This window comes from Callospermophilus lateralis, chromosome Y (assembly GCF_048772815.1).
Source record: "Callospermophilus lateralis isolate mCalLat2 chromosome Y, mCalLat2.hap1, whole genome shotgun sequence".
NCBI classification, from domain to species: Eukaryota; Metazoa; Chordata; class Mammalia; order Rodentia; family Sciuridae; genus Callospermophilus; species Callospermophilus lateralis.
This window is the reverse complement of record NC_135326.1, coordinates 6,466,173-6,478,706: the sequence shown is the minus strand read 5'-3', so window position 1 is coordinate 6,478,706 and position 12,534 is coordinate 6,466,173. Positions and strand designations below refer to the sequence as shown.

Here is a 12,534-nt window from a genome sequence, read left to right as displayed (position 1 = left end):
TTGTGAATCCAATATAAAATAATGAAGATGTACAGTTGGTTCTCCAATTCCAACGTTTTTGTATTCTTAGACTGACCAAAAGCAAATCAAAATCATTTAGGAAAAACAAAAAAGTAGCTCTCTGCTAAACATGCAGATTTTTATGTCCCCTTGTCAGTATTCCCTGAATGATACAGTACAATAAATTCTTCTTTGTGAAGAATTTACATTGTTTTAGGTATTATATGTGATTCAGATGTAATTTAAAATATGCAAAGCAATGAGTATAAGTCATATGTAAACACCATGCCATTTTATATAAGGGTCTTGAGCAATTGTGGCATTTTCTAGGGGTTTGAAATCCCTAAAAGGTAACAAACAATGACTATAGGTGTCTGTCCTTCATCATGAACCCTATCCATGGTTCATTGTCCCCTCTTAAGTAGCAATAACTTAAAAAGAATAATTGTTGGTTTCTTTTCTCCACATCCACCCCCTTCATTTTTAAAAATTACATTTATATTATCTCGGAAATCAATTGCAGGAAAAAGCTAATTAAAAACTAAAATACCTCATACAAAATGCACATGCAATATACCCTGTATGTTCTAACTTTAGAATTAACATTTGTCAGGCAGGGATTGTGGCTCAGCAGTAGAGTGCTCGCTTAGCATGTGTGAGGCCCTGGATTTGATCCCCAGCACCACATAAAAAATAAATAAATAAGATAAAGGTATTGTGTGCAACTATAACTGAAAAAAAAACTTTTTTAATTGGCATTTTTGTCAGTAATAAAAAAGAGAGCAAAATAACTGGGTATCAGGATGCATGCCCAAATGTAATCCCAGCTGCTTGAAAAGCTAAGATGAGGATCACAAGCTCAAGGCCAGGTTCTGCAGTTTCCCAAGATTCTGTCTCAAAATAAAATTTGAAAGGCTTAAGTCAATGTAGCGTAGAGGTAGAGTGCCTAATGTGCAAAATGCTGGGTTTAACCCTCAGTTTTAGGAAGATAAAGGAAGTGGGGTGCGGGAGGCAATGGAGAATAAAATTTATATTGATCACAATTCATCCTGAAATGGAAAATTGGAATTCAAATTTGTACCAACCTTCCAGTAGTCAGCCTGTAAACTGTAGTATCTCTGATATGCAGATAATGCTGAAAACAAAATAATAATAATTAATTAAACCATTTCACTTTTGAAGATCTACAATAAGATATTAAGAAACACTTTATTAGAAGTTGCCAGGACTGCTCATCTATCAACAAACCACCTGACATAAAAACCAACTAATACAAATTTTGTGGCTTGAAAACTGAGTCAGGTGTATAGAAACATGACTAAATCTCACCCATGTACTTGAACAAATGTAAAATCTTGGCATTTACTTTCATCAACTTTTCTTCTCTTGGAAATTAAGAACAATGGAAGTTTTCTGAAGCTCATACATACTACAGTGAATCTTCTCCATTTTTTTCTTAACATTTCTAACAAGTCAAGTAACTCTTAGTTGTGATGTTTCCCTTTACAATGTCTTTGGACCCTGTTTTTAGTTTAATTCCTATATAGTTATGCCCTCCTCTCAACCCATCTAAAGGAGCAACATTTTCTCAAATCACATAAAGTAGTTTCTGACAGATGAAAAGGAAAATCAGAAGCTATATAAGCATATAAGAATTAAGACATTCAGAATCACTGTCTAACTGACTCAGAGTTTATTTGGGTGAGATCTAAGCATGTATTTAAGTTCCCTGGGTTAAATGACCTTAAAGTAAAAAGAAAAAACTTAAATGAAAGCAGTGTCACACCAAAGGAACAGCATAATATAGTATGCTGTAGATTTTAATATCTTGCACATTTTTATGAATTTCAGATGTCTTTATAATAGAAATGTAAATATTATCTGAAATCCTTTAAAATCCTTTAAAATTTAAACCACAATTTTTTTAAGTCTAATAAGAAACATTTGCTTTTTCAGTTTTAATGCTAAAGAGACAGCAGTATATGTAAGAATCACAATGCAGGCTATATTTCATGTCTGAAATTTTATGACAAAAACCAAAAACATAGAAGAAAATGACTTAGAAAAATAGCCTAAAGGATCCACAAATCCTTCTGGAAGAAAAGCAAACAAATGGTAAAAATTACTTTTAAACTATCACTTAAAAGTCTCTGGAAATTGTCTTTTAAGAACACCAACCAAATGAAAACATGCTTGCATAAGAAAATCTATATAATATCAAAAGAACAATAAGAATATATAGCATTTAGTCATAAATCATTCCTTCTCTCACCATTCCCACTTCACACCTTACCCACTAGGATTCAACTATGAAAATCTTAAAAACACTGAGTTCTTTCTCCTTGCCCAAGTGCCTGTTTTAGAGCTTGAATATCTCCCCAAGAGGGTGCCAATATTTCTCTTCACCAATTGGCTCCATATTCCAAGCAAGAGCAAATGACAATGGTATTGCTTTGATCTATACACTCACTCTTACAGAGCTGAACCTAAATCAAGTGATAGCAGACCAAAACTATACCCACCCTTAGCCCACATAACTCAGAGAGGAAGATTTCATACTGGGAGAAGCAAACAGAGAAAGATCAAGACTTTACTCCAAAAAGCAGAAGACTATTCTAAGAAAAACATTTAATAACCCAGGCTCCAGCCCTCAAAAGGAGAGGTTCGGGCTGGAGTTGTGGCTCAGTTGTAGAGTGCCTGCCTAGCATGTATGAGGCACTGGGTTCAATTCTCAGCACTGCATATAAACAAACAAATAAATATCCATCAACAACTAAAAAATATACTGAAGGGAAAAAAAAAGCAAAAGTTCCACTCTGAAGGCTAAGGCAGGAGACTTTTGAGTTCAAAGCCACCCTCAGGAAAAGTGAGGTACTAAGCAACTCAGTGAGACCCTGTTTCTAAATAAAATACAAAATAGGGCTAGGGATGTGACTCATCTAGTGTCCTTGAGTTCAATCTGTCATACTTATTCCCCTCCCCCACCATCCCCAGAATAGAAGCTTAAAAATTATTTTTTTCCATCTAGGAAAAGATAAGTAGGTCCACTCTCACCATTCATATAATACAGTGCTAAAAATTATATTCAGAGAAATTAGAAGAGGGGAAAAAGAAGTGATAAAAACAGGAAAGAAAGAAGTCAAATTATCACAGTTTGCAGATATGATCCTATAGCTAGAATTTCAAAAACTCCATGAAAACACGATTAGAGTTAATAAATTTGACAAAGTAGCAGGATGAAAAATCAATATTCAAAAATCAATAGCTTTCCTACATACCAGCAATGAATCTACTAAAAAAGAAATCAGAAAGCAATCCCATTATAATAGCTTCAAATAAATAAATAATCCAGCTAACCAACCTAGAAATAAATCTAACCAAGAAGGTGAAAGACCTCTGCAATGAAAACTATTAACACTGAAGAAAGAAATTGAAGAAGACCTCACAAGATGGAAAAACCTCGAATTTTCAATGATATAAAAACCCATATTGTTAAAATGGTCATAGTACCAAAAGCAATATATAAATTCAATTCAATCCTCACCAAAATACCAATGACTTATTCACAGTACAAGGGAAAAACAAAAGACTAATGGTGAATAGAAGACACAGAAACAAACTTACACATCTACAGTCATCTGATTCTTCACAAAGCTGCCAAATACATATTAAAGACAGCCTGCTTAATAAATGGACCTGGGGAAACTGATTACCCATATGTCAGAAGATTGAGATTACACCTTTATCTCTCACTTTGCACAAAAAAAATCAACTCAAAGTGGATCAAAGACTTAGGAATTATACATGTATGAAGACATGAATGATGTGACTCTACTTCGTATATAACCAGAGTTATAAAAAATTGTGCTCTATACGTGTAATATGAATTGTGATGCATTCTGCTGTCATATATAACAAATTAGAATAGAATAAAATAAAATAAAAGACCTAGGAATTAGACCAGAAACTATGCTACTCCTAGAGGAAAAGTTAGGGTCAACACTCCAGCATATAGGCACAGGCAATGACTACTTCAATAGGATCCTGAAAGCTTAGGTAATAATGCCTAAGGAGTTAATAAATGGATGGCATCAATTAAAAAGCTTCTTCACAGAAAAGGAAAATAAGTATGTGAAGAAAGAATCCACAGAATGGAAGAAAAGATAACAGGAATAGAAAAGGTGGCGCAAAGAATCGAATATAACTTTCCTATGTACATGTATGAATATACTTCAGTAAACCTCTATAACATATATGACCACAAGACTGGGATCCTAATTAGAATAAGATCTACTCCACCTTTGTACAAATATATCACAATTCACTCTGCTATCATGTACAACTAAAAGGAAAAAAATAAATTTTAAAAAATCTATAAAACCCAGGGAGAAAGAATTTTATTACATATAGATAAAGGATCAATTCATCTAGATTTTACTTTTATAACATATTCACTTCAAATAGAACATCAAAATATAGAATACAACACGGGGCTGGGGTTGTGGCTCAGTGTAGAGTGCTTTCCTAGCACATGCAAGGCCCTAGGTTTGATCCTCAGCACCACATAAAAATAAACAAATAAAATAAAGGCATTGTGTTCAACTACAACTAAAATATAGACATTAAAATATATAATATTTAATATAAATATTAAATTAATATTGAAATTAATATTAACTTAATATTTTAATATTTTATATATAGAAAGACAACACAACAGACAGAACAGAGATATAAAAAAATATGATAGTCTAAAATCATATTTTTGTAAACTTTTACTATCCTGCATTCAGCAACAAATACTGGTGAGTAAAATATCAATAAAATTAGATAATGTGTACAACATTATAAAACATCTAGACCTAGTGTAATATATAAAAACACTTCATCCCAACCATTTAATGTATACTTTTCTCAAGCACAGAGGAAAGTTATGGTCTACCATAGATAAAGTTAAGTAAAAAAGTAATTTTAAAAACACTGGAATCATACAAAGTATCCTTTGTACCCATAATAGAAAAAAAGTTAAAAATCAGTGAAAAGAAAAAATTTTAAAAACTCAAATACTTGACAATTAGAAGGCACCTTCTTCCATAAGCACTAATTTTTAAAAAATTTAAAAATCACATAGCAAATCAGAAAATACTTTTAACTGAACGAAAACAAACAATAGAGTTAAGTATCAGACACAGATGGAAATAAGGACACTGACAATTCTAAACACATTTAAAATGAAGAATAATCTTAAAACAAAAAACAACTATATAAACCAAAGAATCAGAAATAAAGCAAAACTAAACTAAACTCAAGAAAAATAACAGGAAGGAAATAATAGAGATAAGAATGAAAACAAAAACTCATGGATCAATAGGATAGAACTGAAAACCTAGAAATAAACTTATATATGTGATAAACTGACTCTTGATATTTAGTACACAATGGGAAAAGAATGTAGTCTTCAATAAATAACCTTAAGACAATATAATTTGTTAACTTAAATTTACAACTTAAAAAAATTACAGCTTTAATTTTTAATTATAATTTTAATTAAAGAATGAAGCTGATCCCTGCCTCACACAATACACTAAAATGTAAATATATCATTTGTTGTCCTAAATATAACATAAAATTACAAAATGTTGAAAGAAATCTTCACCCCCTTGAATATGGCAACAAATACTTAGCTATGGCATCAAAAGCATGAGCAGCAAAAGATACTAAAGTAAGATGAATTTAAACTAAATTTAAAATCTTGAGGATCAAAGCACATTGTCAAAAAAGTAAGTTTAGGAAAGAGGTGCATGCCTATAGCCCATTTACTAAGGAGTTATTAAGGAGACTGAGGCAGGTAGATTACAAATTTGAGTCTAATCTTAAAACCTTAGCAAACCCTGGTATCAAAATAAAATTTAAAAATGGAAAAGAAAGGGATATAGCTTAAGTTAAAGCAATCCTGGATTAAATCCCCAGTAAATACATAAACACAGAGACACACAGAAAAAAGTGAAACCTGCATGATAGAAGAAATATTTGCAAATCATATATTTGAACAAGGATTAATTATTTAAAATATACAAATAAACTTCCTAAAACTCAATAATAAAAATACAAGCAGCTCAAAAAACAACAAAAAAGTATTTGAATAAGCATTTTTCTAAACTTATACAAATGACCTACAAATATTCCACATCTACAGTATGGCTGTAATAAGAAGAAAAGGAGAACAATTACACATTACCAGTGGAACAACAATAAGTACAGCTTCTATGAAAAATATCTAGTTTCTCAAAAAATTTAAAACAAGGATTACTGCATTTTCAAGTAATTCGACTCTTAGATATATATCCAAATACCTGAAAACAGGGACTTATGTTCACAACAGATTTCACACTTATTCACACTTATGTTCACAACAGATTCCCAAATTTAAAAGGTAGAAATAACCCAAGAGTCCATAGATAAATGGATAAACAAAATGTGATACACAGATGTGTACAATGGAATATTGCTAAGCTTTGGGGAGTGAAATTTTGATGCACAGTGTAATAAAAGGACTCTTTAAAAATGCTAAGTGAAAGAAATCTGACAGAAAAGAACAAGGTTTGTATGATTTCATTTAGAGAATTAACAAATAAGGTAAATTCATAGACACAAAAGTAAAACTAGAGTTTATCTGTGCCTGGAGTGTAGAAAAACGGAAATTTATGGCATAAGGGTTACGTAATTTTGTTTGGAATTATTTTTAAAAATTAGAGTACTTATAGTTGTTACATAATTAATACCAACGAAAATGTATACTTTTTAAAACATGATAAATTCTGTGTTAAACATAATTTAACACAAAAGCTTTCCAAATAAATGAAAAATTTCTCAGCAGCTCATGGGGCTGAGGCAGGAGGATCCCAAGTTCAAAGTCAGCCTTAGCAAGAGGGGAGGTGTTAAGCAACAGGTGAGACCCTGTCTCTAAATAAAATACAAAAGAGGGATGGGGACATAGCTCAGTGGTTGAATGCCCCTGAGTTCAATACCCCTCAGTGGTTGAATGCCCCTGAGTATAAACCCCCACCTCACCAAAAAAAAAAAAAAAAAAAAAAAAAAGGATTAAAAATGTATTCCTCTTTAATAAACTTCTCCATGGAATGGGCAAATCCACAGATCAAAATGTAACTAGAGAAATGAATAGTTCAACAGAATTGGGTTTTGTTTTGTTTTAACTGAAGTTAGCCAGATGCAGTGGTGCATGCCTACATAATGACTCAGGAGGTTATAAGAGAATCACAAGTTCATAGTCTGTCTAGCAACTTCACAAGACCGTCTCTAAAGAAAAAAATAAAAGAAGGGCTGGGAATGTATCTCATTGGTAGAGCATATGCCTAGCATGTGTAAGATTCTAAGTTCAATCACTAGCACAGGAAAAAAAGAAAAAGAAAGAAAAAAAGAAAAGGGGCTTGGGATATAATTCAACAGTAGAGTGCCCCTGGGCTCAATCTCCTAACAGAAAGAAAAAGAAAATGAGGCTTGTTTAATTCCCAGAAAAAGGAACAGAAAATGAGAGAAATTTTTAAAGAAAATTAGAAAGATTATCTAGTTCATTACATTTGCATAATAGATTTACAAAATAAGAACAACCGATTTTCTTTTTTTTTTTTTAAAGAAAGAGTGAGAGAGAGAGAGAGAGAGAGAGAGAGAGAATTTTTTAATATTTATTTTTTAGTACTTGGCGGACACAACATCTTTGTTTGTACGTGGTGCTGAGAATCGAACCTGGGCCGCACGCATGCCAGGCGAGTGCACTACCACTTGAGCCACATCCCCAGCCCGAGAACAACCGATTTTCTAAATTTTGACTAAAAATGTCCAACATGAAGAATTTGAGATGCAATATGCATAAATTCAGAAAACACACATACACTTAAAAAAAAAAAAAAAAAACTGGGTGCAGGGATACACACCTATAATACCAGAGGCAGGAGGATCATGAGTTTCAAAGCCAGTTTCAGCAATTTAGTGAGGCCCTATGCAACTTAGTGAGACCCTGTTTCAAAATAAAATACAAAAAAAGGACTGGGAATGTGGCTCAGTGATTATGAGCCCTTGGGTTTAATCCGAGGTATGTACCTATGTACGTACATACGTACATTCATACATTCATTCATACATACATACATACATACATTCATTCATACATACATACATACAATACATAAAACTTCACACAATGTACTACATGGCCAATTTTTAAAATTTAAGTTTGCTGAGGCTTCAGCATTCTCAGATCCTGCAATCATCATACCCAAACAACCAGATACAGAAGTGTGAAAAGGCATGTCTCTGAATAAGTTTCCCGTTTTGCCTTCCACTATGAATTAGAAACATTTATGCACCTATAAAGTTCCCCCAGCTCTGTTCTTGTGGATTCTACCCTGACCATAAATAAAGGCACTTGCCTACCATGATCCACATATTCTGTCAGCTTCCCACCTACTGGGTAAGCCTGTTCCCAAAGATACCTTCCCAAATAGTCCCTGACCTTATTTCTTAAATTTTTTTCTTTCTCATCTTGATCTTTTACAAATTAAGTACATGACTTTGGTGAACAGCTATACTTACGCATAAATCTAAAGCACATAAGATACATACTTATAGTCTAAAAAACTGAGTTAACTTTGGCCAATAATCAATTTGGCCTTGGCAGTACACTTTTGCTACTCTGGCTAGTTTGCCATACAATTAATTCTGTAATTATTTGTCGTTTTAGGTTTCTTTACATTTGTATAATGAGATGGTTCACTTCTATTACCACAAAAAACTTTTTCCCCATCCAAATACATCTTTTTTCCTTTTTGAGCTTTTACTTCCTGTCTGACCATTTGATTTTCTTTGTCATTTTTACTTCTATCCAGATGAACATTTCCAGAACTTGTTGCATTGTTGATCTGCCAACAGATGGATTTATCCCCACAGCAAGGTCACTTTCCATATTAAGAACACACAAAGAATTTGATGCAGAATTCATGTTATTCCATTTATCCTTGCTTATCATATAATACAAGCAAACTGTGATCTAATTAAGGTTTGCTTCATCATAATTTTTTTGTCTTGCATTGACTAATGGATGTGTTCTCTTAGGAGTTTCACTGATGTTATTCATTTGTAAGGGAGATCTAAAAAGTGTAAAAATAGAAGTTCCATTACAATTGATTGTGCATTCATCACCATATAAAAGTTTTGCTTTGCTTCTGGTAGGAGAATTGGCTGCTTCTTCATTCAAAAGAACTAGTAAAGTTTTCATGGCATATCTGTCACAGTATACAGTATCATGGTTTATTGCATGAGATTTTAGCATGGCAGGACTAATGTCAGGGTTGCTGACAGCTACACCCTCTTGTTGAGAACTGATATTTTTAAACCTAAAGTCCAAAGTCTAAGCAGCTTCCTCAATTGCTTTATAAAAAGAATCCCTAGTGTTCTGGCCCTTAGCTGCATCTTTAACACTGACAGAAATTGACCCCCTGCAATGCTTGGACTTGGTATTTCTCCAAGAATCTCATCTAATGTGTCAATGAAATTTGACAGTCCCTTTAAATGTGTCCTATAGAATCAGATGATGACAGTGCATATCCTTTCCCTCCAAGCTCTATTGTTCGAATAAAGGACATGGCCATCAAAAAGACATGTGTTTCCTTTGAGCATCATGTTTCAAATATGTGAAGGCTTCTCTTCCATGTCCTTTAACAGGAATATTTAGAATATAAGCCAGAGACAGATCATTCTTTGAATTCACTAGTAGGCTTAAATATGAAAGGATAATTTTCTTTACTAGTAGCTGTACCCAGGTTGTGTTTCATAACCTAGTGACATCAGTATATAAAGATCAGTTTCATCATTTACTGCATGCTCTTTGCTAGAAAGAACATTCCTCAATTTCTATTCAATATACTCTATTCCTTGAATAGAGTATATTGAATAGAAATTCATGAAATGAATTTCAAAATCCTATATTTTTTTAATGAACATTGATCTAACATAACACTATGTTTCTTCAAGAAATCACAAGTCTTCCTATTGTCCTCATAATTGTCAACCACTGCCGTATCTTCAATGGTCTGCACTACACAGAGTAGTCCTTTCAGTGTTACAAAGAATATGCAAGTTCCTTCTAAATTCCTGAATCATATCCAAGATAGACTTCTGATTAAGGACAGCCATTCTCTTCCAGCCAGTTGTGAGGAGTCAATGAGACACAAAATATGCAAGCACTTTGGATGCAGGCTGCACTATACAAAAATAGCCTTTTAAGGTGACCTCAGTAAAAAACACTTGTTTTTAAAAAACTGTACTCCAAGCTTCACTAGTTGGGAAAAGACCCGGAAGGTACAGATTTCCTGGAGGAAAAGTTACCCTCTTCTTGAATTTTTAATACACACAGGTGTGTGTGTGTGTGTGTGTGTGTGTATATATATATTTATATATATATATATATATATATATATATATATGATTTTTTTTTTGCATTTTAAATGATATTCTTGGATCAAAAGTATAATCCTTGGATTCAAAATGGTGGATTAGAGAAAGGCTACATTTCCAAGCACTCCACAACTCAGAATTCAAGCACAAGCCACTCGAATAAAAGAGGGATTTCATTAAAATCTCATATTGGATAGTCAGAGTATCTTACAGACTCAGAAATTTGAGTGTATTAAACAAAGAGCAAGAATGAATACTACATGTTGTTCATATCAATTCTGGCTATTATTTATTTCCCCTTTTGTGTGAGATGCTAGAAATCTTCAGGGACACTAGAGGTTCACAAGGATGGGCTCTGCTGCAGAACTAAACTCAGCCAAAGCACACACACCTTATTCCACACATAAATTAACACTCAATTCACTGAAGCCAAGCTGTTGTGAAAGTAGCAGCAACACTGGTTCACCATAGAGGGGAGGGATAACAGAGAAAGAGCAACAAAATGATTAAGAAGAGATTTGACATGGAAAAACCTGTAGATCAGAAAAGCAGCTTAAATTTCGCTGATTCTAAGGCTGCATAGCAAACTAGTGTTTGAGAAATGCTCTGAATTTTTCAGTTGGCAAATGGAGAGCTAAGAAGTGAGCCACCTTGAGGAGGTCATGCTACAGAGCCCAGAAGATCATGCAAGCATTGCCATACTGTCCCAGCAATCACCTACCATGTGTAGGGACAAGTATGTAGGGACAAGTGCATGGAGTACTGCATACTAGGCATACATTAAGGGCACCTGAGTGGCAGGCCACTCCCCTCGTGCTAGGCATGTGAGCAGCAAACCCTACACCATAGGTACAACCCTAGGCATGAGGTCACATTTTACAGTCCCTGAGCTTGCTCCAAGGCCCACTCCTCGACTGGTGACTATAGGAATGGTTAGCAGAAATTGTACAGATGGCTGCCTGTAATCTACTTAGCTACTCCCTCAGTGCATATACATACATGGTAACTGCACAGTAAAATCAGACCTGCTTCCTGCTTGTCTCTGAAGGTCTCGATTAGAGACTCTGTAGCCACATTCTCCTCTACTCTCTTCTGTGGACCTCCTCACTGGATGAGAGAGGGCCCACACACAAGTATGCCTAATAGAAGGTGAGTGAAAGTTAGAAAATCAAAGAGGAATGTTAGAGTCTGTAAACAAGTCAGGATGGCGCCTGGCATTTTGCCAGAGAAATGTTAGAGTCTGGATGGCACCTGGCAAAATGCCAGAGGGAGTGGTTTGTGAAGTAACAAAAGCGAGCCATTAAGTGTGGAGATTCCTTATTGGTTGACTGCTGTATCTAGTTTATGCTAATTAAGATAAGCTGTGTGGAATGTATATATACACCTCCTGTCCTACAATAAAGGGCTCCTACTCCTGCTGTTATCAATGTACACAAGTTGCTCGTCACCCCCTGGTTATTTTGCTGCAGCCAGACTGCGGCAGAGGAGTCCAACATGCTTTCCCTTTGAGTTTGGCAGCTCACATCACCAGATGAAGAGGTTTAAGAATTTGCACCGATAGAGGTGAGTACACTCAGGGACTAAGTCTAAGAAGGCTTTGTTCATGGGCAGCAGTATGTGTGCAGACTGGCTCCCCTGTCTGTAAGCAAAATTCCTGGAAGGCTCCTAAAATCCTGACTTATAGTAGAGATTGACATGTGCCAGGACTCAAATAAACTTGCAGCAGTTCCACACTAGGGGTGCATCAATCTGGTCTGTGTAGAAACACTTCAACTGACATATTTCCCATTCTATCCTCCCTCATACTGAAGAGAAGGGAAGCTGAGGGGTATTTCAACCAGTTTCAGCTTCACTCTCACTGGCATCTCAGTGGGCAAAACAAAAATAGGAAGTTTTTAACAACTCCCATTTCTTGCTCTCTCTCCTTTCTCAGTACATGTAGTATATGAAGAAAAGGAAAGAAAGGCAATTGTCCAGCCTTGACTTTTAGGGGAAGGCTTTCTGGTTTATTTTGTGGCTTGTTTTGTTCTTTCTTTTTGCTTCCTTTCTCTCTCATTTTCTGAC

The 12,534-nt window shown here is 34.5% G+C and overlaps 1 protein-coding gene and 1 pseudogene across 2 annotated transcripts in view; both read right to left on the bottom strand.

Annotated features, from left to right (window-relative positions):
* Positions 1–12,534, bottom strand: part of LOC143639791 (lysine-specific demethylase 6A-like) — a 207,952-nt gene that overhangs the window by 153,585 nt on the left and 41,833 nt on the right. For both annotated transcript variants that reach the window (XM_077107851.1, XM_077107852.1), the window contains exon 4: positions 1,086–1,135. In XM_077107851.1, the coding sequence (XP_076963966.1) occupies positions 1,086–1,135 (50 nt within the window). The remainder of the gene's footprint in view (positions 1–1,085; positions 1,136–12,534) is intronic.
* LOC143639768 (PCNA-interacting partner-like) lies at positions 8,896–10,209 on the bottom strand (annotated as a pseudogene).